Genomic DNA, 25317 nt, shown 5'->3' with positions numbered 1-25317 from the left:
GGATATTGCAAAGAAAGAACTCATCTGAATGTTACTTAGGGGGGTCTAGCTGAACTTTTCTTTTAACATTGCTTTTTGTAGCGATTGGTGAGCCAGACAGTATAGACTGGTACAATCCACAAGGAGAGAAGATTGCATCTAGTCAAAGAGTGGTCATTCAAAAAGAAGGTGTTAGATCACGGCTAACTATTTACAATGCAAATGTAGAAGATGCTGGGATATATCGATGTCAAGCAACTGATGCAAAAGGACATACTCAAGAAGCTACTGTTGTTTTGGAAATTTATCGTAAGTGAAACATAAAGGAAAAACTAACCATAAAAAAGAGGATCTATTTTGAATTCCATTTGCTATACGGAAAATTAACATTAAATAAATATATACCCCTTCTCTATAAATCTCATTTTAGGAGCAATAGATTGTATCTGTTGCAGTCAAGCATATCTACTGTGAAAAAGACTTGAATGGAATTGATATCCAGAGTACATTAATCCAGTATGGTATAGCATCACTTATCATCAGTATGCACCATATATACCTCTCTTATGAAAAGGACAAAATGTGTTTCTGAGAGAGAGAGATATGCACCAAAATAAATCCTCTTACAATAGTCAAATTGTGCATTGATTTGGAATGCAAGAGACACAACATATACATTTAAACCAGTTTGCAATGGCTTTTATGTTAATCTTTTCCTGTTCTTGGCTGCATAAGGGACTTATATGACATAAAATCCTATATGTGATGAGATATAAATCTTTATAAGCCACCAAAGTACTATTATTTTTAAAATTGAGTTAAACAATTAATGGAGGATTATTTCTTCAAATGTAAATATACTGCGTTATGCAAAATGAATATGTAAAAGCATCCTACAGAAACTTTGTCAAGTTGTAATTGACATCACTTTAAAAAGTACAGAATATTGAACTGAATTCTTTACATCAGTTAGAAAAATATAATATGCAAAATGCATTATACAGAAGAGGCTTAAGGCTAACACAAAACCAAAAAGAGGAGCCATATTGTGCCATTAGTATTTAAGCAGAATTCCTTATTGATTTGAATGGTGACTTTTTCTTAAATATTCATGACAGGATATGGTTCATGGTCAGGCCAAGACTTATGAACTGAAATATGACAGGTAAATGCAAAAGAAAATAATAAAGTACTGCATCTTTAAAGGTACAGCAGATATCAAATGATAGATAATTTTAAAAATAAATGTAATTGATAAAACCACCATTCAGGCTGATGATGACAGTTACAAGCAATTACATGATGGTTGCAAAGTTGGTAGTTCAAAGAAAGGATTTCGTATTCTGTAAGTCATCATTTTTATGCTTAAAGCTGCCAGTCACTATACAGGTTGACTACTGTGCAAGATAGAAATCCTTTGAAATCTGTCAGGAAGAGACATAGTAGTTCTTTACAAAAAATTGTTCTCAGGATGGAGCAAAAAAAAAAACAAAAAACATAGAAAGCCAGACACAAGGTGTGAAGTTTGACAGAAATTTTGCCTGAAAGCTAGCACATTTAGGGCTAGATGATATGTTGCAGAGGATCAGCAAGATGATTTCCTTTTGGGTCTGAACCTAAGCTCATTGATGTCAATGGGAGTTTTTCCATTGATTTCAATGGATATTGGATCAGTTTGTTAGTATCATCTTCACAAGCGGTGATAGCAGTCTATGCTCTGGGTAGCACATGAACTGTTTACTCCAGCTCTCACATCTCTGAAAAGGGAATAGGGAGAGATAGGGGGCAGAAATGTAGGGATGCCTTCTCCTTATCTTTTATGGCAGCCATGAACTGGAGTTGATGGACTGGAGGAAAGCAAAGCAATCTGCTCTGACTAAAGGAGGCACATGTTTATGCACTACCCATATGCAGTGAGTTGAATAGAGAGAGGATGTGTCACTGAGAAGCAGTTCCTCCAGAGCTCTTCTTAGGTCTGTACAATTCCACAGTGGTGCCTAAAGAAGGTTGTGGAGTAAAAGCCACAGTGTAGCTGTTGAACTATTTTGCAATAACAGCTAAAATTATGCAACCCTTACTCACAAAACTGAATACTTACTTATGGTATTACCAACCCCTAGCATTCAAAAATCAGACCTCCAGAAAATGGTCATATTGGCTAAAAATCACATGATTTAAAAATAATTGGGTTTCTTATTATTTGCCTTTTGGGTTTTGAGCCAGTTGATGATGTCAGGCTTTTCTCCACAACCATGATAGCTAGAAAGTCCTCCCCACACTACTCCTCCCCCATGAAAACTGAAATTCTCACAATCACTTGCCTTCAGCAGCCGGGACTTGAAGAAAAACACCAAATAATGGAGTCAATAGGGCTACTCACTGGAGTAATTAATGCTCACAATATGAGTAAGAGTTCCACAGTTGGGCTCAAAAATGTTGAAAGCAAGAAGAAAGTAAGAAATTATTTTGTATATTCAAACTGAAGAGATTACTTCAAAGACTCTTATGACACTGTCCCACGTGACATTCTCATAAATGAACTAGGGACATGTGGTCTAGATTAAATTACTATAAGGTGGATGCATAACTGGTTGAAATAGCATACTCAAAGACTAGGTATTAATGGGTTGCTATCAAACTGGGAGGGCATATCTAGTGGGGCCCCCTATGTGTCTGACACTAATCAATATTTTAATTAATGACGTGGATAATGGAGTGGACAGTGTGCATATAAAATTTCTGGATGACACCAAGATGGAAGGGATTGCAAGTACTTTGGAGGACAGGGTTAGAATTCAAAATGATCTTGATTAATTGGAGAATCGGTCTGAAATTAACAAGATGAAATTCAATAAAGACAAGTGCAAAACACTACACTGAGGAAGGAGAAATCAAATGCACAAATAGAAACTGGGGTATAACTAGCTAGGCAGTATATATAACTATGAGCCAACAATACGATGCATTTGCAAAAAAAAAAAAAGCTAATATCATTCTATGATATATTAACAAGAGTGTTATACTTAACACAAGGGAGATAATTATACCACTCTACTCAGCTCTGGTGGGGCCTCAGCTGGACTATTATGTCCAATTTTGGACACCATGCTTTAAGGAAAAAGGGGACAAATTGGAGAAAAGTCTACAGGAGAACAAAAAACATTTTTAAAGGGGGGTTAGAAAACCTGGCCTGTGAGGAAGGGTTAACAAACCTGGGAAAAGAACACTGTTGGGGGACCTGATATGTCTGATAAGTCTTCAAATATGTTAAGGGCTGTTGTAAAAGGGATGGTAACCAATTGTTCTTCAAGTCCACAGAAGGTAGGAGAAGTAGTAATGGGCTTAGTTTGCAGCAAGGGAGATTTAGGTTAGATATTAGGATAATCTTTCTAACTGTAAGGATAGTTCAGTACTGGAATTGGTTATCAAGGGAGGTGGTTTTAAAGAAAAGGTTGGACAAACACCAGTAAGGGATGATCTTACTTGGTGCTGCCTAACAGGGAGTAGTGGTGGAATGGACTAGATAACCTCTTGAGGTCCCTTGAGCTCCCTTCCAGCCCTACTTTTCTATGATTCTATGATATTATGCAGTCATTTCTCAAGGGAAATAGTGGAATTCTCATTACCAGGAACATTTATGCCTAGAATGGCCAAAGCTATAGAAAATACACTGGAAACAGTCCTCTACTGCACTCACCGAAAAAACAAACTATCTTTCATACCTCTAATTTTCTATGATTTGATGCTGTGTTCAGAGTAACTGTGCATGTAACTTGGACAGCTAAAGAAAACGGGAAAACCTTGTTAAATTCAGTTTTCTTTCTTTTTAGAGAAGCTCACTTTCCGAGACATAATAACCCCACAAGAATTCAGACAAGCAGAAGATGCTGAAGTGGTTTGCCATGTTACTAGTTCACCTGCACCTGTTGTCAGCTGGTTGTATCGAAATGAGGAAGTCACAACTATTGCTGACAGTTAGTATTTTGGTAACTCTTTAAGTTATATGTTCTATTTGTAGATTAAAATATTATTTTAAAAGAAGATATATCAAAACTGCAATGTAGGATAGCAGTGAGTAGTTCCTAAACGTAAACTTTAATTTTACCTATGGATGTGGTGGATTCTCCATCACTTGAAGCTTTAAATCAAGACTAGATAGTAGATATCTTATTAAAGGATGTACCTTCAATTTCATTTTGGTTTCATATTAACCCAATAATCTCAAAGCAAAGTTCAGCCAAGGACTGTTAGCCCATTTGTAAGCAGTTACTCACATGAGTAGTCCCACGGAAGCCAATAGAGGTACTTGAGTGAGTGAGTTCTCACCAACATGTTTAAGGATTGTACAGCTGGGTCTATAGAGTTGTGTATGATTTTCAATCCAAACCATAAACCCTGGATCATCTTCTCTCCCCCATACCTGTTGTTCTCATGGGATGTGGTGTACTAGTGGCTTTCAGTGTCCACTACACACACCTGTGATGTCTTTAGGAAGCAGTTGACTGCCCCAATACTACTTTTTCTGCCTTTGTGGGGCAACAAAATAATTATGTACCTCAAAATGCACAGAAAAGCTCTTTGGAGGGCTACCTGCTTATTCTCCCACAGCTTTGGCACGAAATGTATTAAAATGCAAGGTTGAGTTTGTACATCCCTCATGCTGGTCATTAATATATGTTTTTTTTTTCATATTTTTAATTCAAAATTAAATTAAAGTTTATTTAGTGGCGTGAAAGTATGGAACTGTAGCGTCACTAAGGAATGATTACAGCCAAAGAAAAGAGGATTTAATAAACCTATTAGGCTTCTTATTGTAAAGCTGAAAAATCACTTATTTGGGTGCTTTCAGATTCTTGTGTGAACCTCCATGGTACAAAAGCCAGGCAGAGTTTTAATTGGATTTGCTACTTACATATTGTGTTTAATCTCTGTCATTACCCACATAGTCACATGTGCAGAATTCATGGTGAAAGAGTTACCTGTAGAAGAGATATGCAACTTTTATATATGTTTCAATTGTAAAAGAAGGTAAGGGTTACAGGATTTTGGAACTAAACAGTAGCTGAACAATTAAGCAAGCAGCATTTGCTCAAGGTTACAGTTTAAAGTCTACAAATGTGAGATTTTCTCCAAAAGATCAGGGATATGCTACAGTTTGTTAATTTAATTTGTTTTTGCACTTCTGTTGTTCCAATCAACCCTGTTTTAGAAGACTTAATCATAAAAAGAAAATCTTGAGAATTTTTTTCTTAAGATCATGCATTTCAAATTAATCTGAGTTTCTGAAATATTTCCAGTGTGCCATGCTGCATTTCATTATGTAATTTTGAGTTTGTTTCATTTTCTTTTAAGATGTGACAGGACATAAAGCAGTTTAGCTGTTTGAGCCAGATAGATACAAAGTGTTCGGATTTTAAACGGTATATAGTTGAAAAACAGATTTTAAAAAACCAACAAAAAAAACATTTTTTTTTATCCCCTGATCTTGCATTGGGATCTCCTAGCACAGACTGCTATGCCCATACAAATCCCCATTAAAATACAAGGGGATTCTGCATGGACCAAAGATAGCAGCTCCTGCTGTTGAAATTGGTGCTTTAAATAGTATATAACTAGAAGAGTTTGAGCTGCGTGAGTGTTCACAGTATCACCTGGACATACCACCTTGGATGGTGGAGAAGAGATTATTCGCTAGTAACCAATTGATCATTATTCCTATAGTACATAATACTTAAATTCATTAAATGTTACGTATACTAAAAGATGAGTTTATTATAGAGATAATTAAAATAATGCATATTTGTCTTCTTCATTTTTTGGTCATAGAAAGCTTAAAATGTAAAATAATTTGACATCTGCAGTTGAAAGGATAATTTCCAGTTATATTATGTAACTTTTTATTGTGCATTGGGAAGCAGCTTCCATTTAAAACCTTTTTTAGCACCTGCATTGTGGAGAGATACACAGTGATTGGCTTTTTAGTTATAACGTGAAAATATTTCTGCTATATGTGGCAAAGTGAATAAACCTCTAGGATATGACTTAGCACAATTAACTATGACTATTCAGGCTGTACAAAGGCTTGGCAGTTCCTAATGCTTGTATGTGCTATCCACACAGAGCTATCTGCTCACCAGAAAGGAAGTTTGTTCACGGAATCAGAAGTGAACATTTAAAGAATTGTTCCACAGGGAAGTATAGAACTGACTGGGAATGGCAACTCCTAATTCTAAAGTAGCTTTACTTCTTCCCCCAGAGCCAAACTCCTAGACATCTGTTCAGTCCCGAGTCCTATAGTCCTCCTCCTGTTCATCTATGAGGGGAGGGAAAGAGGGACAGAGGGGTCAGCTGTCCATCATCCTTTGACCAGGGAAATTAAATACAATGACTGGGGAGACCATGGCCTCAGGAAAGAGCCCACACTCTGTTAAAAGATTCTATCTTGACTTGATGTTGTATCTTTAAAGTTGGATGTAAGAGCTCAATAGCTCAATGGAATGTAGAACTCTCTGAGAATGTTCTGTAGAGTTCCTGTAATGTCAGCCTCAAAAGTTTAATTGTCACAATCCCATTGTGCAGGCAGCAAGGGGCTGGTACTAGAGATGAAGGTGGCCTGCAACTTTTTTTTTTTTTATAGATCGAACCTTGTTCTATTCACCAAGTCAGTGATTTACTCTTTATTTTTGCACAGCAGTATTGCTGCATAAGGAATTAAACACACTGCCCACACCATAGTGCCTATCACAAATACAGCAAGGTTATATGGAGACATTCAGGTCTCTGGGACTGATTGGAGTCAGCCACAAGAGGAACTAGCTACCGAGGGCTAGTCTGAACATCACCTGCAGCAAACTTTTCTATTCACTAGTCCAGTGCTCAAATTGCAAAGGTTTGTCGTACATGCAGTTACAACTTGCTGGATATAGTACTGTTGTAAGGTTCAGGAATACTGTATGTAAATGTTGTTTTGGTCTACATCATAGCTGATTGCAGAGATATTGTGCTGAAGACTGGTGTATCCTTCACCCCTGTCATGTATTATGTTGTGATATTATATTATATATATTTCTCTTTTTATCTGGTTCCTTTCGGGGGGGGGGTTTCTGATATGGAGTGTGACTCTCTTCAACACCATCACATTTTAGGTCTGTAAGGGATTCTGCTAGGGTGACCAGACAGCAAGTATGAAAAATTGGGACAAAGTGTAGGGGGTAATAGGTGCCCATATAAGAAAAAGACCTGAATATCGGGACTGTCCCTATAAAATCAAGACATCTGGTCATCCTACATTCTGCAGACTGTTAGAATTACAGGTGTGCAAACCATTCCAAGTTCAGTTCAAAAAGAGCTTGCAGGATTTTTGGTGGAAACTGGTTTGTATGGCTTTTCAGGTCCTCAAATTCATATTTCTTCATATGGGATCACTGCTTCACAAAACATGAAACAGGAAGTAGGCCTGTGTCCTGATGTTACAACAGAACTCTTATTTCAGAGAGGAAAACTTCTCCTCCTTTTAAAACATGATACATGAGCCAAAATATAAAATAATGCCTAATAACAGGGCAATTACAGGAGAAATATAAGGGCCTGCTCCAGGAACGTATTCTAAGGGACTAGGCCTGATACAACAAGACAACTTTGATTTCAAGAGATTTTCCCAATCAGAAATCTAGATATAAATATGGGAGCCAATATATAAAATATAAGGACAAATTTCCAATAACAGTGGAATTACAAGTATGCTAGGACTCTGCCTTCTAGGGTTTTCTCCCTGACATTTCAAGATAGATTATGATGACTTTTATTTTTTTATCAAAAAGCTTAAACAAACTACAGCGTCTCTCAATCTGAGATTACAAATGAAACAGACTTTTATTGAACTGGGCTGACCCTATTGGACTGATCATATTGGATAGGCTCAACCAATTTAGAGGCACTGAAGAAATGCCATGTGATTTGCACCGATGACCTATCTCCGTGATTTTGGCTCGAATTACATTATGAACGCCATAAAGTGAACCAATAACCGGAGAGGAGAGTTGAGGTTATAAAAAGCTTCTGCTGATAGCTTGAAGAAACAACATTTATGAAAGCCATCGCTGCTTCCTGGAAACAAGCTGAACACAAAACCAGGATGGTTTTGCATATTTTTCTGCTTTAAATCAAGAGTTTACACACACTGTGCAGCTATGCGAAGGAGAATGGTGCACTCTGGGTGAAATTCATCCTGATACAGAGAGCCTGCATAAGTCCTTGTCAGTGGGAGTTTAGTGGTGCATATAGCTTGTGTTGGCTGCCATCACAGAAGTGAATTTCACCCTTTCTTTGGAAAACTACTGTACCCAGGACTGGCTGCGGCTTTTAGGCCCTGCCTCTAAAAGTAAATTTTAGGGGGGCAGTGGAACCATAAAACACTCATACTATCATTATTTCAGCTGCATCAGTGGCAGAACGGGTGGAAGCCTTAATGGTTTCAAGTACTTCCAGCATTTTGTCCTCAGCAAGTCTTTGGTGGGGGTGCCTTGCTAGGTCTCCAGCACATTTTTGTGTGGGCCTCATGCTTATCTACCGATTAGCTATGGGTGTTCACATCCTACTTTGGGTATGTCTACATTGCAGTAAAAGACCTATGGCTGCCCCAGGTCAGCTGACTCAGGCACAAGGGGATTAGGCTGTGGGGCTATAAAATTACAATGTAGACATTTGGGCTCAGGCTAGACTTTGGGTTCTGGGATCTTGTGAGTGGGGAGAGTCTGAGAGCCCAGGCTCCAGCCTGAGTCCGAACATCTATAGTGCACTTTTATAGCCCATTAGCCTGAGCCCTGTGAGCTGAAGGGCAGGTCTTCACTACAGGGGGGGGGTCGATTTAAGATACGCAAATTCAGCTACACGAATAGCGTAGCTGAATTCGACGTATCGGAGCTGACTTACCCCGCTGTGAGGACGGCGGCAAAATCGACCTCCGCGGCTCCCCGTCGACGGTGCTTACTCCTACCTCCACTGGTGGAGTAAGCGTGTCGATTCGGGGATCGATTGTCGCGTCCCGACGAGACGCGATAATTCGATCCCCGAGAGATCGATTTCTACCCGCCGATTCAGGCGGGTAGTGAATACCTAGCCGAAGTCAGCTGTCCTGGGGCAGCATCAGGTTTTTAATTGCAGTATAGACATACCCTTAGTGTCTTAGGCTATGGTGAACGTTGTTGACTATGTGTGATGAGCTGGCAGTGTCTGGTGGCTGTTAACTGCCCACATCCATTGACTGTGATCCCCTTACAAAAGCATGCAGTTTATATATCGGTGTATCTATGGATATATCATAAAATACTACTAGTATAAACATGGAGTCCGCTAGAGAGGTTGGATGCTCTCAACTTTGCTCTGAGCATACTTTTATGTGAATCACATTATCCAGGCTTAATGCATGACTGCAAAGGTTCAGGTGAGTTTGCTGTTTCAGTCTGACTTTACATAATTACTATGCAAGGTAGAAACAATTCTTTAAAATATTTGGTATTATGTCTTGAAAGGCAGTAACTCCTTCCAGCTCTATCAGTGGATAAGTCATACAGAGTTGTGTGTGGCTTCTCTGAGAAATCAGTTCAATTCACTTTCCACTCTTTTTCAACTTTCCGATAGGTATTGTGTGTGCTGTGTATTAATCTGTCTGCCTAAATGCTAGGTAGTATGGGATGTAGAAACATCTTGGTTCATCTGATCAACCTAATTTAATCATAAGAATTTCTCCTGTTTTTATACACACATTTCCCCAGTATATCCCATGACAAGATTAGGGTGTTTATGGTGTTCTGCAGTCACCCAACATTAGAGTTCATTTTCATTTCATTTTCTTTGATGAACTCGAAATAGCCTCCTTAGCTGAAAAGGCCTGGTGGTTGACAGAACATCCAGCCAGCAGGGATGAAGCTTTTCTTGTATTAAATTAATGCTCTAAACAGCATTTTCCAAATGTTTGAAAATGTACATTTTTTTATGATCTAAGAATTTAGTTTCAACAACAACAACAACAACAAAAGCTATCAGAAGTTTAAAGAGAGAGAAATGACACCCCCCACACGTTTTGAAAGAGAGAACATTTTGAAGTGTGACTGTCAGAGGATCACACCAGGAAATGGGTTTTACTTCTAGGTGTTTTGGATTGTGACTCTTATTGATTTGAAAATCAGTGATTAGATCTTAATGGCCAGTGTCTGTCTTCATGATCTTGACAAAGGGAGTGGAGCACCAGGACCCCAGTTCAGCAAATCCCTTAAGCACATGCTTAAATTTAAACACCTGGTTAAGTGTTTGCTGAGTTGAGGCACATGTATACAAATAGCACAAGAACCACATATAGTGATCTAAGGAGCAAAATGTCTCTCAAAAGGCATGAGCTGATAATGGCTGATTTAGACTGAGGGGCTTGAAAAATTAAATCCATCTGCCTTTTCTATCTGCAGGGTGCTAAGCGTGCTGACTCTGATCCAAGAAAACACTTAAGTGCATGCTTAGGCCCGATTCAGCAAAGCACTTAAGCTATGTAACTTGGAAGTCAATGAGACTTAACTACTTGCTTAAAGTTCAACATGTGCTTAAGTGCTTTGCTGGATTAGGGTTGGTATACTCAGCATCTTGAAATGCCAAGCTCACAGTGAGACACATGATCAGGGGTCATAATATGTAAGAAAAATAGTTTATATTTAATTTTTGACTGAAACTGAAAGATCCTGTACAAACAGGAATAAGAACAGTTGTTCAGTAAGAACAGAGACAACTAGTACATAAAAGAACATTATCTAGTTCCATCTGTACAATTGTAAGGTCTGATGTGTGACGTTTCTATGTTTCTCTAATCCTTTTACCAGTCAAGGTAAATAAGCATCTCATTCACTTTGTAATAATTTGAGTCAGATTCTTAGTTTTACAAAAGACATTAAATGAGCTAAGGAGTCTACTTCTGGGCTAACCTATTACAATATTTTGTTTTTGGCAACAGGAAAAATAGAAGTTGCACATTTTTTCACGATGTTATCACAATATCATCTGCAATAAGATCCCAGTCCTGCAACTTGTTTCATATTGGTAGACACCTATTGAAGTCAGTAAGGTTCTGTGAGGTCTGGCTGCACAAAATGAGTTACAGAATTGGGACATAAATGATGTCATATTGGGTGAAATCCTAGCCATATTGAAGCCAGTGTGAGTTTTATCATTGATTTAAATAGAGCCAAGATTTCACCCATTAACTTTAATTTGGAAAAGCAAGGTTCTCAGGGTAGTTGGTCCTTGACAAGAACTGAATAGGGTCTGAGGGAGGATGCATGTAATATATCTTATTTAAAAAATATAGCACAGCATTTAATATTTGTTTGAACGTACTGTATGTATATTATGCTTCTATTGGCACTGCAGTGACAAGTCAGGAATAAAAATGTACAGAAAAACATCTGCATTTCCATTTTATATAGAAAAAAACCCTAACTGAATTTAAACAAAAGATAAACCAATGTGTTTTTGGGGTGAAATAACTTAACTTATATTACATTTTAATTTTAAATTGAAAGTGTTTTGTTGATGAGCTATTTGATCTCATTAGAGAAGTTCATTAATCTTAATAATTTAAATTAATATTCCCAACATTGTCTTAATTTACTGATATCACTTTATTCCTTACATGGCTTTCTAGATCGATTTGCGATGTTATCAAACAACAATCTCCAAATTCTTAATATCAATAAAAGTGATGAAGGAATATATAGATGTGAAGGAAGAGTTGAAGCTAGAGGAGAAATCGACTTTCGGGATATCACAGTTATTGTCAACGGTAAGGTGTACAGTGATTTTTCTGAAGTTGAAATTAGGTCTTGCTTTCATTGATTATAACGTTATATAAACAAGGTTTATCATCTTCTACAAAATCTTAATTAGGCCACTTATTGCAGTATCAACTACATAATATAGAAGTTGCATTGTTTTTCTTTAAATAGAAATTGAGTTGTTTACTGTTTACAATGTGTACATTGTGAGGTTTAACTTATGTGGGTTTTTATGTTTAATATAATTAATATAATTATGTAGTTAAGGAGATTTCATATCTCCTTTAATGGTATAAACATATGTAAATGTTATGTGTAAATGTAGGGGTTTAAAAAAACATATCCTTCACAGGAAATAGCCAACCACACCAAGCTCAGAGTTCAGAGTATAACATGCAATAATTTAGCTAGGTGTATACCTTTCAGTGCGTGACATTTTTTGTTATAAACCACTTCATTTTATGCAGTTATTAAGTTTCACAGTAACACAGATATTTTATAAATTGCCAGTATTTAAAACCTGGTTAAACACCATGGACATAATTTGTAACTGTAGGACTACAGCTGAATTAACTGGATATGCCATTGAACATTGCCACTATTATTTAAGTCATTATAAATTTTAACAATTTATTATAAACCCTTTTAACAAGGAATATGAAAGTGCAAGCATAAAATTGAATATGTAGGTTGACCTCACTGTTAAAGTCAGTGTCAGCACAATAAAACATAAGTGAGTGGATCTCTATTCACTTATTGGCCAGCAAGGTTATATCTAACTTAGGTATTTCTATTATACTAGCTCCTTATTATCTAAGTGCCATTTCTAATATCTAATGTCTTGTTTCTGAATGGCTCTGTCATGCAAACCTTTACTCCCTTGAGTAATAATGAAACTATTGAAGTCTGGACTGCTTGTGTGAGTAAAGGTTACTCATTGCATGGGTATTCCTTAAATCCATAGCGATAAAGAATAGCTGTGTATTAAAGCAATACATCTTCAGGTTGCTATCAATAGTGCACGGAAAGGGATTGGGAGGGAGGGCAGAAGATTGTGCTGTGCACAATTAGAGTATAGGAGTGTGCATGATCTGTGTATACTGGGGAGTTCCCAAGGGAAAATGTTTCCCTCTGCTTCCTTGGTGTGCAATACTCCTGAGTCCTGGCTATGTGCAATTCCCATAGTCTGGCCTATAGTATTTACTATATCACAGTATTTCTATCTGTAATCCACATTTGAGTTGGGACGTGTGGTTCTCCACTCAGATAGACTTATCTATGCTAGTTTGGCTCGAATTAGTGCACTAAGAATAACAGTGTAGCTGGGGTTGCATGGGCAGTGGCTTGAGCTGGCTGCCTGAGTACATATAGACTCAGCCCCACCACATATACAGGGAGCTAGCCTGGACACCACCCCTGTTACCTATCTATGCTGCAGAGCTAGCATAGGTAAGTCTATATGAGCTGGGAAGCACACCCACCCACCTCAAATGTAGACATACCCTATATGGCTGGGTGTCTCTTACTTCGAAAAAAAATCATTGACTATAATATATAATAAAGGGATTTGAAGAGAATAAAAAAGCTTTACAGCCTGTAATGCGTTGAATGCTCCAGGTATCCTTGAGTGTTTCACAAAGTAAATGAGATAAATGCTGTTATTCCCATCACTGGGTACAGAAAAAGAGCAACCATTATGCAGTGAGTTCACTCACGGTATGGATATTGGAACATAATTTATCAAGGCAAGTAATTGTTGGCCTGAACACTGGAGTTATCTCCTTCTCATTTTGAAGAGTGCTATGAAATCTTTCACTTCAGACTGGACTTTTAAAAAGAGATGGAGAGGAAGGCTGTGTCTGGCACAATGTATTGCATTAAAAATGGTGGGCCAAATTCTAACCTTGTGTGATTGAATGATGTCAGTAGAGTTGTACCTCTTTGCACTCAGTCTGAATCTGGCCCAACATCTTTATCAGTGAACACATCTAGCTTTGAACTCATGTTATGATCTAGAGGCAAAAGAGTTACCAACTGAGCAACGCTAAAAGCATTTCACATTGTAGAGTGATATTGATTAAGGCCATCTCCTGCTTGATTTATCGGGATGACTGGCTTCTGCAAGATGAAGCTAAGTGTACTAAATCTATTCCCAACTGGTCTGTAAAGTAACAAATAAATAATTAAATTGCAATGACACCTAACAAGAAAGGGAAATGTCTATTAATCTGTTTCAGCAAAAATGCATCAATTTTCTCTGCCTGTAATACCTTCACAAGTGCAGCCCCACGGTACCTTCCCCTCTTCCATAAAATAAAAATGACTTTGAGGAAAGTCATATAATTAAAATAATAATAAAAAGGGTAGGAGAGCTATGCAAGAGGATTTTTTGTGCATAGATACTGTCCAGCTTTGGAGCTTTGTGAAATCTTCGATTTTATTTTTAATACTGTTTTAATTGAGTTCTTCACGGAAAGGTCAGTGTGCAGGACCTTGGGGAGCAGAGTGTGCAGAAATGGCTGATGCTGTCTTCAACTCACCTTTTTCCCCCTTCTTCTTAATCATCCTGGCCTCCAGCATCTCTCTGTTCCACCTATATAGAGTCCCTCCCCATCCTTCACTGCAGGAGCCCCCTCATTGTTTTCTAGATCCTTCTCTTGCTCTACCCTTCCAGTGGCTCCTTGGACATTTGAATTCTTGCTACTAGGGAAGTGCCAGAATGGAAAGTGAATAGGTAAAGAAGCAAGTTTTAAAAGGGAACGAATTGCACATGTATGAATCTCTCTAAGGGATAATTCTTAGAGTATTTTAAAAAATTTTGGAGAGTTAGAGCAACTCTTCAAGTGTTAAAGCACCTATCAAATATGACCTCTCTGGCTTCAAGATTAGGCTAGATAAGTTTATGGAGGGAATGATTTGATGGGATAACGTGATTTTAGTCAATTAGGCAATAACTTGCCATCGCTGGTAAAATGTGGGTCCGGCTGGAGAATCTTGCCTGTATGCTCGGGGTTCTACTGATCGCCATATTTGGGGTCGGGAAGGAATTTTCCTCCAGGGTAGATTGGCAGAGGCCCTGGAGGTTTTTTGCCTTCCTCCGCAGCATAGGGCAGGGGTCGCAAGCTGGAGGATTCTCTGCGACTTGAAGTCTTTAAATCACGATCTGGAGACTTCAACAGCTGAGATAAGGGAAATTGGGTGGGTCAGCTTTTGTGGCCTGCATCATGCGGGAGGTCAGACTAGATGACCATAATGGTCCCTTCTGACCTTAAAGTCTATGAGTCTATGAGTAAGTACTGTAGTATTAATTCACTCTAGTATGAGATATTAGGAGCAAAAATAAATAACATATACTAAAGTACTAGATACCAATATGAATGCCACCTCATAAATACCTAAGATGGACAGACATATCCTTCATCATTTTAATGGTGGTTATAGTATCAGTCTTATACTGTTAGGCTGAAGTATAGCACTTGGTCATATTTGCCTATTTTAAAAAATAGATATATCTTCAGAATATAGAATTTCCCTCATTTAGGTGGCTGTTTCCATGCCACTTTCCAAGCTATCCTGAGAAATCACATACACTAAGAAGGATTTGACTGTGTTGGTACTGGATAGCCATTAGGGAAACCCAGGAAGCTACTTGAAGTATTTGTATCAGGAGATGGCACTTGTCCCTCTATGTCAGTGTTTTTATCACATATTCAGTTCTTTACGTATGCATAGCTCATTACAGACAAATAAACTTGTGGTCAATAATGAACAATGTCCAAACATGGGATTAGAATTTACTGTAGTATTACGTTTCAGAGTAGCAGCTGTGTTAGTCTGTATCCACAAAAAGAACAGGAGTACTTGTGGCACCTTAGAGACTAACAAATTTATTTGAGCATAAGCTTTCGTGGGCTACAGCATCTGATGTAGTGGGCTGTAGCCCACGAAAATTTATGCTCAAATTTGTTAGTCTCTAAGGTGTCACAAGTACTCCTGTTCTTTTTGTAGTATTAAGAAAACTGTCTTTCAGAGGAGGTACAAAACTTAGGCGCAGGTCCCTTGGTACCTTTAAAGATTCCACAGTGCTTTTCTTAAGAGCAGAGTTATTAAATTAAGTGTCCTTAATGAAATATTGACCCAGGAAGCAATTACATCCCACCTACCTAAATTCTCCCTGCAATTTCACTTGGAAAGTATTTTCTTCTTCACGTACTGGTCTAAAATCTTGTGTAGTGTTGCTGAGTGCTGTTAAATCATTGATGAATTTCAAGAGGGAGGTGGATAAATATCAGTTGTATGTTATTTGAAGGGATCACAGTGTAAAGATTGTCTGTAAAGTGCTTTGGATTCCTTTTGGGACAAAAAAAGCACTATATAAATGGAAGATCATTCTCATTGTGAGACAGTAACACTCACAGTGATTTGAATTATATAAAGAGTCAAATCAAACTTTTTTAAAATTAACAATCTGATGTTTCCTGAAAAAATAATTTCACCTTTTAAAGTTACATTCGAGTAAGGAAAATATTTAGATGTTGACAATAAATTGAAAAAAATATACTGTGGTTGCAGGGGTGAGGTCTGCTATCAAAAGTGGAGCTTAAAAGTTTTTGCTCTGAAGAGTGTTTAACAGTCTTCCTTTTATACTCAGAGGGCTGGATTAAGTGCTAGTCTGGAGTGGAGATATAATAGTTGAGCCATGCAGCTAGCAGGTTAGGACTAGATACTTGTAGGGAATGGGATAACAGTAGAGTTTGGCAAATGGGAAGAGGTGATGTGGGCCATAGAGGTAACTGGATCGAGGTAGAGATATGCTGGGGATTGTGGTTTGACTCATGGGAAGCAGAGAAGACAAGATTATGTAAAGGTAACAGGAGCAGGGCAGACAGTAGTGTTTGATAGTGGAGAAAGGAGTCTTTAGGAGGCACTTATTATACAGGGTAGGGAAGTTGAGAAGATGAATGGGGGGTAAGAGGGATGATGTGTGTGAATGAGAAGGAGGTAAAGGGATGGTTTGGCAGAAGGGCTTGTGATCAGGTGTTGGATGGCCAACTGAAAGTGTGTCATTGATGGGGCTTAGCATATAACACAATACCTGTTTGTTTAAACACTTTCGTAGCTTGGCACGGTAGATGAAAAACAAACCTTCAGGGCTTTAAGGTTAGTCCTTCTGGTTGTTGGAAGTGCAATATTCTATTGTGATTTTTTAATTTAATTTTAATTAAATAATTTATATATATATATATATATATATATATATTACTTCTTTATGGGAACTACAAGTTCTTTTGGACCGGAAGAGGTTTAACCTGGGCATCTTTCAAGAGCTGACAGTAGATTTTTCAGACCATAAAAAATATGTGGATCCTATGCATTACCACTAGAGTAGCCTGAGATATGGATTTGTATCTCATTGAATATCCAACCACTACATAGATTAGAAATTCAGATGATAATATTGATTAACCCCTCACCCCCTTTACTATTTTATATAACTGTAATACCTGTGGGTCCAATCCTGCAAGGCAGTGAGCACCCTGAGCTGACATTGGCTTCTGTAAAAGCCAAGGGAACTCAGTACCTCTCAAGGCTCAGTCTCTCATAGGATTTGGTCCTTTGCTGAAATATAGGGATCATTGGACCAGATCCTCGGCTTGTGTAAATCAATGAATCCCCATTAGATCAATGGTGCTTTGACAATTTACACCAGCTATGGATAAAACCGTCTATGTTTAAAAATGGATTCTGGGCTCTTAGTTTAAAATGTTTTGGAGATATAAACTATCCATATAAAAGTCTGCTTTCATGTTTGAGACTGGTAGAGTGAAGGAAATATCGAGGATAATTTGTCAAGTTTAAAATATACAGCATGTCATTTCACTTCATTTCTCAACTCCCATTCCTATCTACATGGGATTGGAGTGCCAACAATTCTTCACCACTCCTTCTGGTCAATAGCACAGGTTCGTAGATCTTGTAGTTCCAGTCCTTTTCTCTTCAAACTTAACTTGACAAAGTCGTTCATGTATCCTTGGTCTTCCACATCCTTTCCTGCTGTCCTCTTTCTCCCATGCTTTCTTCTTCTCCTGTCTCCACTTCCATAACTTCATGGTTTTTTTGGGTTTACCTTCAAACCATGGTCTTCGAAAACAGATGCCTGCTCTGATACCATATTTACCAATCCCTCTTTGCTGCCAATCAGAAGGGCCAGATCTTCAGCATACATTTATTTTCTATGTGTCTCCACAGTCTTGATTCTCCTACTAATTAACTTCATAATTAGAATGAAGAGAAGTGGACTCCGCACACTGCTCTGTCTCAATCCCACTGTCATGTCAAAACTCTTTGAAATTCCATGTATTGTTACCACCGTAACTCTTGAGGCTCTATACACTTCCTTTATCATATCCACTTCTTGAAGCCCCCCTTCCATCACCTCAAGAGTCCAAATACTAACTCCCACAAAACAAAGTCATATGCTTTCTCAAGATTAATAATTGCTACATAGCAGTTATGCCCTCCATTTATCATTCTTTCAGACTTCGGTCTCATTGCAAATATGAACAAATGTACCAAGTAAAGAAACTATTTTAGAAAATGTCACTGTGAATACAATAGAAAGACTTTGCATTCTGATTCTGTTGTGCAGTTAAGACAAATGATCTGCTTATTACTATTTCACGGTTGGTAATGGAGGAACAAGCAATTTACAAGGAGAATGAAAATTGCATGATAGTGTCATTTTTGCACAGATCCTGGGGCAACACAAGGGAGCCTTAAAACAAACCAAGAGGACCACTTCGTGATTCCTGCTTGGTTGTGGCCATGTCATCTCTACCCACCTGGATGATTCATGGCAGCCAGAAATGTCTCTTGAGACTGTTGGCAGCTATTGCAATGTAGAACATCCACTGTAAACTGGAGGACCAGGCTGATGCCTGGCATCCATAGAATAATGGGGAAAGTAAAGTGGTTTAAGTCATCCCTTAAGCTGTTCCAGGGACACACAGCAGTTTTAGCCCAAATGGTCAAACCTGTATGACTAAAATTAGGCATCAGCCTCCATATTTAGGCACCCAGATGCATAGCCTGATTTTCACAGTTGCGGAGCACCTACAGTTGTCATTAACTTTAACAGGAGATGAATTTTGCATATCCAGATTTGAAATGTGTGGCCCTTTTGTTTCGTAGAAGTGTTTTGTAAATACATATGTCTTTAAATAAATAAAACACCCAACAAACCAACCAAAGTTATACATGAAGGCACGCCAGAGCTGGGTTGTGTGGATAAAACAGTGATATTTACCTGCGCAGTAATTGAGGCCTTACAGACTGAAAAAGGCTTCTTGAACCAAAATGATAGAATTTGGGGGGGAGTGGGGAAATGAACAGGGGATCAGAACATGACTTTTTTTTTTTATTTTACACAGTGCGTTTTGAATCATTGAAAATTCAGAATTCTTGCTTTGTAACTATGACAGAAGGGGAAAAATAATCCAGAGCTAGAATATAAATATTAGGCTCTCATAGCTTGGGTTGATTGTGTTGTAGAGATGATTCCCTCCGTTTTGGGGAGAGGATGAATCGTGTATCTGTTGGAAGACCCTTCCTCCTCCCCGGCACTCCTTAGAGGCTAGTGGAGAGAGGGATTGCAGTCATAGAGGAGACTAATTCGAGTGTTAGGCTGGTTTTCATAACATTGCCTTACTCACAGGTAGAATAGATGCAAATGGAAAACTAAAATGAAGGAATGAGTTGAAACCCAACAGTATCTCTTCATATGTGTGGATGTCAGGTCAATTCCTTATGGAAAAAATAAGTCTATTTAGTAATCAATGTTCTGGTCACAGTCGGATGACAGAGAGCCTCTGCTGAATATCTTGATAGCTTGGTTCTCAAACTACATTAAAAATAAATAAAAATCCTCCCTTCTAATTTGTGAGGAGAGGAAAATGCAGTGAATGTCCTGAAAAAAAGTTTTGTAATATATCTGTCTAGATAATTGACAGTCAACTGTGGAGGTTCCTTGTTCTGGGAATACAATATTTCTATGTCCAATCATACATATGCTACAATAATAAGTATAACTTATTGGCATATTATTATTGCACTATTTGAATATCTCATTTCAGGAAACAGTGCTCAGAAAAATAATGCAGTACTTTGTGATGGAAAGAGCTGATGTTACTGTGCTCTTGTAGTTTGTATCTATGACCAGGAAGACAGTATAATTGGAGCTATCTATCTGAAGACAAAATCTTCATTATCATCTTCCTGTCTTCAGTCATTACATTCAAATATTTGATTATACATGCATACCTTTTCTCCAGAATTTTCTCACAGCAAGTCCTGTGCATTGTCTGAAATATATTAAAAATAGAACATCTGAAATGTACATTTGCACATCAGCACCTGATTTCACTTTGATTTATGAAAAGAGAGGTTACCTCAGAGCATAGTGCACCCAGTTTGGTTGGTGTCATAGAATAAGTTTGGAGCTTGCTTTCCCCCCCAGATTATTCTAATACCTGAAATGGTGCTTATGTACTTTTTGCCATTTATGCCCACTGTATATTGTACAGACATGATGGGGCAAGAAGTAAATTTATCTTCACTTCACTGATGATACAAGCAACTGAATTACAGTTGACAGAAGACACGGATACTAGTACAGAAGGGCAGTAAGGGCCTCATACTGTTCTCATTAAAGTCAATGACAACAGGCTTCTTGACTTCAATGGGAGAAGAAGCAGGCCTAATGTATTGCCACTTGTTCTGTGTCATTGGATATAGGGTGTGGGAAACATGTAGAACCCTATTATACATATTTTAAGATTTTATATTGCCACCCATCAGTGTAGTATCTCAACACAATTCTGTGCTGAACCTGTACCTTACATTAGTGTTAGAATATTTTAGTGGTAATTTGTTTCAGCCTGATTACTGAGATATTTCTCATTTCTCCGGGTGTCCTTGAAAGCAGGACTGGAATTTAGAATTTCTGGTTAATGAGAAGTCATAGGACCTGTTGATCTTACATCATTTTCCATCCTTCAGTTCATTTATTTGTCTAGTTTTGAAGTCAAAATTGTATAGAATATATATATACTGACATTATCCGATTAAAAACTAATCCTTCCAAGACTAATTATAAGGTATGTGTTTCCTGATGATCTCTCTTCCACAAATTATTCTCTCTAATTAGTTTTCATGGATGACAAGGGAAAAATGTATTCTGAACCCTCCAAGAGCTGTTTTAGCATTGAATGGCTATTCAGTGGATTGGATATCTTGACTTTATTGTACTATAGGTAAAATGCTAACAAAATCCAGGTCAACAAACAAAAGTTTAAAGGCATTTTTTTTTAAGAAAATGTGTTTGATATGTAAATGTTAGTTTCTGGAGTTTTCAGTTCATCGTTTCTCTTTTAAGCTCCCTCTTTATTACCATCTTGTCCTAATGGTACCTAATAGGCTTGAACCAAAAATAAAATTACAGGTCAATCAACATGGATGGGAAACTCAAATGTTTATAAGCCTTGGGCCTACAAAGAAAGAATGAGGCTTAGAATAAAATTACTTCATTATATCTCTTTTTTATCATTTGAAATGATTAAGCAAGTTGCTGAATTGAGTCCATAATCTTGAAATTCTTAACTTCAGCGGAGTTTGTGGTCAACGGAGAACTTGCTGTTGGTCCACAAAGAGCTGTCTGATTACCTGGAGTTAGTTCCTGCTCAGGTCCAGGACCTAGAGCAAATCACAAAATAGCTACAAATTCATTAAATACATTCCTAATATTTTGCCATATAAGAGATTGCTGTAATTGCCAGAGAGATGTTTTGAAATTGAAAGAGGGAGGCAGTGATCTATCAGTGAAAATAAACTCTTTGACTTAAAGAAAAAGGGCTTGATTCTCTCCTCTGGCCAAGCAGAGCTTGGAGGGAGGAGACTGACAGGGAGCTGTTTTTGGTTCCCTGATCCTCACCCAACAGCCACCACATAAGTTAAAGCTGCACAGGGGCACCTCTAAGTTATCCTGCTGACAGGATATCCTTGCCAGCAGAGAATTGGGCTTGGTAGAAAATAGATCTTCTATTCTCCCTGTTCTGTCCTCTTCCAATACACCCTCTTCCTTTCCTTATTCTGGGGGGTGGCATTCCAGCACAGGTAGTGTGGAAGTCAGGCAGCAGAGCAAAGTGAACTTGATGGCAGAAAATTCAGGTCAAAGTCCTTGAGTTTTCTCTCTTTGGTACAGTACAAGCAAAGAACACATGTGATTTTAAATCTGCTTGGCCGCAGAGGAATTGGGATTTTTGCTTACCTATCAAAGATGTCTAACTATGACTTCTCTAATAATATAATAGATGCTTTTAGTTCATCTTGAGTAGGAATCTTGTGGAAATTAAGATTCATACCAACCATCTTAAGCCCATTCCAGTAGAGTAATAAAATTAGTATCATGAATGGAGATATTAAATTACATCTTCTGCTTTATTGGTTCTTGAAACTGCTTGTTATTATGAATGTTGGTGAGGTGTTCAGTGCAAATTACTGTTGTTTTAGTAATAACTGCATTATGTCAAAAATGCAAACTATGCAATTATCAGGACACAATAATTAGTTGGAATTTTTGGAAATGTAATTTTAGATATGGACTGTATATGGAGAACTCTATCACAATGTATCATTTTAAGCTGATGATATTCCTGTCCAGAAAATATATTGTAGTTTGTTTAGACCAGGGGTCGGCAAGGTTCGGCACGCGGCTCGCCAGGGTAAGCACCCTAGTGGGCCGGGCCAGTTTATTTACCTGCTGACGTGGCAGGTTCGGCCGATCGCGGCCCCCACTTGCCGCGGTTCGCCGTCTCGGGCCAATGGGGGCGGCGGGTAGCCGCGGCCAGCACATCCCTCGGCCCGCATCGCTTCCCGACGCCCCCATTGGCCCGGGACGGCGAACCGCGGTGAGTGGGGGCCACGATCGGCTGAACCTGCCGCGTCAGCAGGTAAATAAACTAGCCCGGCTCACTAGGGTGCTTACCCTGGCGAGCCGCGTGCCGAACGTTGCCGACCCCTGGTTTAGAAGAATTAAATATGTTTAATCAAGAAGAACATTATGGGTTGACACCTAATTTGAAAGTGCCGTCTCACATCAGTGCATGGTTGTCTGTCAGCTGCACGATTGTGTCAAAGAGGGAAGAGAAAAGAGAGACATTTTCATTTCAGGTAGTTTAATTAACACTAATCAGTCTCTTTGCAGTGATATGCACCCAGTTGCTATCGTCCGTCAGCTACTTTTAAATCTTATTTAATAAAGCACATCAGGAGAAAAACATGCTTATATTCATTTTGTTGTTAGTTTAGTTCAAAAGAAACCATACACAAGTGGTTTGATAACATTAAAATGAAATAATCATGGTTAATGTTGTCTGAAGGAAATACAACAATGCAAATATAGTGTTATCTGATATTATAGGCTGACTTCATTTTGTATTTGTAAATTGAATGCTTAATAAGGATTGCTCTGCTCAAAGTTTCCACAGAAGCAATTGAAACTTTATATTTTTTTCAATTAGTTTACCTTACATGTATTTTTTTACATTTCCTTTAGTTCCTCCAGCAATTACTTTGCTACAGAAGTCCTTTAATGCTACAGCAGATCGGGGAGAGGCAATTACTTTATTCTGTAGAGCCACTGGCTCTCCTGAACCTGAAATCAGTTGGCATAGGTAAGTTCAGTTTAGATCTGTATATCAGAAAGATTTGAAATGTGTTACAAGTTTGTATCATACTGAAATAAACTATCTCCATTGTGTTTATGGCTGTTTATAGGGAATTGCTAAACAAATTAAATAACACACATTTGATCAAACTATGTTTATCATCAAGAAAGAGAAATTGGAAAATATCTAACATATTTTAACATGCCTCACATTAAAGGAGAAACAAATAAAGCTGAAGAAGCTATGACTTTAAAAAAGGCAACAGATGTATTTCTCAATTTCTCCATGAAATGTTCACACTCCAATCCCATATACAACTACCTAAAATAACACAGAATACAGATTAATGCTATAAATACAGGTCTAACACACAGAGTAACAGTATCATATTATACATCAATACAATGTAAAAAAATATCTATCTTAAGCTGATTTTAGTCATCTGATATTTCAGTGCAGCCAGATATTCAGTAACAGGTATGGCTTCTGTTTATTGTGTTAGTTTGTCTGGATATTTGATTCCATTAATTGCAGACAGGTTGTGGATACTCTTGCAAATCTGATTCTCTTAAAAACAGAAAACTGTTTGGGGGATATGGGGTATATCTTCCAGGTGAAGTCAGTGAGATTTATATGGTTAAAACTGTGCAATTTTGAAAATTTGCCACATAACGTCTTTAAGGATCTCAGCTTTTCATTGGTTTCTCAGCTTTTCCATGCATACTTATGGAACGGACTTATATGCCTTTTGTTTCAACACCTGATCTATTCACGAAGGATGCAGTCCAATATCAGGGTGTGAAATAGCTCAGATTCCTTATATGGACATGTATTTCTATTTGGGACTTGAATGAATTGTCCCCCTATGTGCTCTTTCAAAGGGATCAAAAGATTAGTGAACATCTTTCAGCGTGCACTGGACTCCGTAGTGATTCTCCTCAGCTATCTTCTCTCATTGTTACTCAGCATATGAAACTTAAGAGAGTCTGTTAGATTCATCTTAGGTAGATCTTGGTTTCCCTTGACTGATACCTGCTTTATGACACATATTGTGTCAAATGGTATGCTGACTTTGTCTGACATGAATTCATTTGGATTGCAGAAGATGCAAATAAGTGCCATTTTTGCCCCACTCACTAATATAGATGAGAATTCAGTTTCTATCAGATGAAACAAAAATAAAATAAATCATGCAAAGCCCAAATTATTTGAAGTAGTAATTTGAAATTCACAAACAAAAGTTTCACACTTTGGGAACTTGGTATCCCTTTGAGGTCATGTTATAAACTGTAGCTCCCAGCTAGGCAGAAGTCTCTTGAGTTTATCAGAAAACTGATAACCTCATTTGCCTCACTGCAAGAAGACAATTGAACGTGGTGTTTTACATGTTCAAGATGAAAAGAATGGACACAGTCATCTTGTGTCTTGGGGAGCTGTATGTCTAGAATTGTCAGTCTTTAGTGCCATATCTTTAGTGTACTTTAATTTGAAAGTATCACAGTAAAATATACAAACAAATGAAACACCTTACAGAAGGCCCTATACAAATAGTCTGTGGATCAGATACTAGTGAAACAGATCTTCCTTCAGTAGCAATAATGACTCTTCACTAAGAAAAATGGTTGTTCTAGACCAGGGGTCGGCAACGTTTGGCACGCGGCTCGCCAGGGTAAGCACCCTGGCGGGTCGGGCCAGCTTATTTACCTGCTGACGCGGCAGGTTCGGCCGATCGCGGCCCCCACTGGTCGCGGTTCGCCGTCCCGGGCCAATGGGGGCGGCGAGAAGCGGTGCAGGCGAGC

The 25317-nt window shown here is 38.1% G+C and overlaps 1 protein-coding gene across 1 annotated transcript in view; it reads left to right on the top strand.

The window, feature by feature from the left end:
* NCAM2 (neural cell adhesion molecule 2) overlaps positions 1-25317 on the top strand; it is a 242275-nt gene that overhangs the window by 8028 nt on the left and 208930 nt on the right. Inside the window, exons 3-6 of the mRNA XM_024212344.1 lie at positions 82-288; positions 3810-3953; positions 11666-11803; positions 23407-23524. Coding sequence (XP_024068112.1) covers positions 82-288; positions 3810-3953; positions 11666-11803; positions 23407-23524 — 607 coding nt within the window. The remainder of the gene's footprint in view (positions 1-81; positions 289-3809; positions 3954-11665; positions 11804-23406; positions 23525-25317) is intronic.

This window comes from Terrapene carolina, unplaced genomic scaffold (genome assembly GCF_002925995.2).
Source record: "Terrapene carolina triunguis isolate 2854851 unplaced genomic scaffold, T_m_triunguis-2.0 Scaffold38, whole genome shotgun sequence".
Lineage (NCBI taxonomy): Eukaryota > Metazoa > Chordata > Testudines > Emydidae > Terrapene > Terrapene triunguis.
The sequence above is the reverse complement of the archived record's forward strand: the minus strand, read 5'-3'. Positions and strand labels throughout refer to the sequence as shown.